Source organism: Quercus suber, unplaced genomic scaffold (assembly GCF_002906115.3).
Source record: "Quercus suber isolate HL8 unplaced genomic scaffold, Cork oak 2.0 scaffold_798, whole genome shotgun sequence".
In the NCBI taxonomy this organism is placed as follows: Eukaryota; Viridiplantae; Streptophyta; class Magnoliopsida; order Fagales; family Fagaceae; genus Quercus; species Quercus suber.
This window is the reverse complement of record NW_027070233.1, coordinates 22,093-23,723: the sequence shown is the minus strand read 5'-3', so window position 1 is coordinate 23,723 and position 1,631 is coordinate 22,093. Positions and strand designations below refer to the sequence as shown.

The following is a 1,631-nucleotide window of genomic DNA, read 5'->3' as shown; positions in this document are numbered from 1 at the left end:
ACCATCTCGGCGCCAGACTGCACTGGTAGGCGTATTCGGCCTTTCGGAACGACAGGCCGGCCTTCAAAACTTACGAGGGGGGAATCATACGGCGTCAGGTCCTGGGGCTTTAGGCCTAATCCCCTGTAGAGGTCTGGGTACATTACCTCCACAGCACTTCCCTGGTCCACCATCACCCTCTTCACGTCGTACCCTCCTATCCTGAGGGTGATAACTAGCGCGTCATCATGGGGTTGGGTGGTGCCAATCATGTCTTCGTCCGAGAATCCCATGACCAACGAGGCATCAGACTTAGCTCTCTTAGGTTCTCGGCCCGACTCCCCTACGGGTGGTCGTCCTATTGACATAACCTTCGATGGCCAGGATCCTGTTCTCCCTGGCGCGGCGAGGACGACGTTTATAGTCCCTAGCGGCGACTTTGGGAGGTCATCTCTGCGTGGCCCTGATCCCGTCTGCCCTCGGCCACTGGAGGGGTGCAGGAGGTGTTTCAATTTACCGTCTCGGACCAGTTGGTCCAGGTGATCCCACAGACTCCTACAATCCTCCGTGGTATGCCCATGGTCTTGATGGTATTGGCAGTAGAGATTATGGTTGCGTTTCTCGGGGTTCCCTATCATCTTGTTCGGCCACCTGAAGAAGGATTCGTTCTTGATCTTTTCCAAGACCTGGTGTACTGGCTCTTTGAACACGGCGTTGACCGATTGGGGATTCGTCGATCCCGATTGCCCGGCAAAGTCCCTTCGCGGTTTATTATAATTGTAGCGGTCCGACCGCGAATCCCTCCTCTGCTGAGAGATAACCTTGTCCTTTCCCTTACCCTGCTGCTGGTCTTCCTCAACCCTCTTATATTTCTCTATGCGGTCCATTAGCTGACGCACGTTTGCGACCGGCTTGCCAGATAGAGATGCCCTCAAACCGTGATCAGTAGGGAGACCGAGCTTGAATGTGCTAAGGGCCATTTCATCATTGTTACCTTCCACCTCATTGAACATCTCCCAGTACCTGTCTGAATATGCCTTCAAGGATTCACCTTCCTGCATGAACAAGGATAGCAGGGAAGAGACGGGCCGGGCCGCTCTTCGGCATGTGACAAAACGGGAGCAGAATGCCTGAGTGAGCTCTTTAAAGGAGTTGATGAAGCCTGCCTTCAAACCGTCAAACCACCTCATGGCCACAGGCCCTAGACTGGAAGGGAAGACCTTGCACATCAAGGCTTCGTCTCTGGCGTAGACAGCCATCTTTTGGTTAAAATGACTCACATGCTCCACGGGGTCAGTCTTACCATTATAGATGGTAAACGTTGGCTGGTTGAAACGCCGAGGGAGTCTGGCCTCCTCTATCCTACATGTGAAGGGCGACTTAGATATTTGGTTCAGAGCTCTGTTCATGGCATCGTTCTCCATGTTCTCGTGTGATGGACCTCTACGTTGTCTCTTGCGATGGGATTCCTCCTCATAAGTGTAGGACTCGCTGGCTGGTGTCTTGGACTTGTGCTGATAAGAGACATCTTGCTCATCATCAAGATCCTCCTCAGAGTATGAGGAAGCCCGTCTCCTCTTTGCATGGCGCTGTTCTCTCTTTAGTTTCTCTACCTCCAGTTGCAAGTCGCGGTTCTTCTTTGCATGGGACAT

At 52.9% G+C, this 1,631-nt stretch overlaps 1 protein-coding gene across 1 annotated transcript in view; it reads right to left on the bottom strand.

The window, feature by feature from the left end:
* LOC136064912 (uncharacterized) overlaps positions 1-1,631 on the bottom strand; it is a 23,063-nt gene extending 21,432 nt beyond the window's left edge. The window contains exon 1 of the mRNA XM_065767367.1: positions 75-1,631. Within this exon, the coding sequence (XP_065623439.1) occupies positions 75-1,631 (1,557 nt within the window). The remainder of the gene's footprint in view (positions 1-74) is intronic.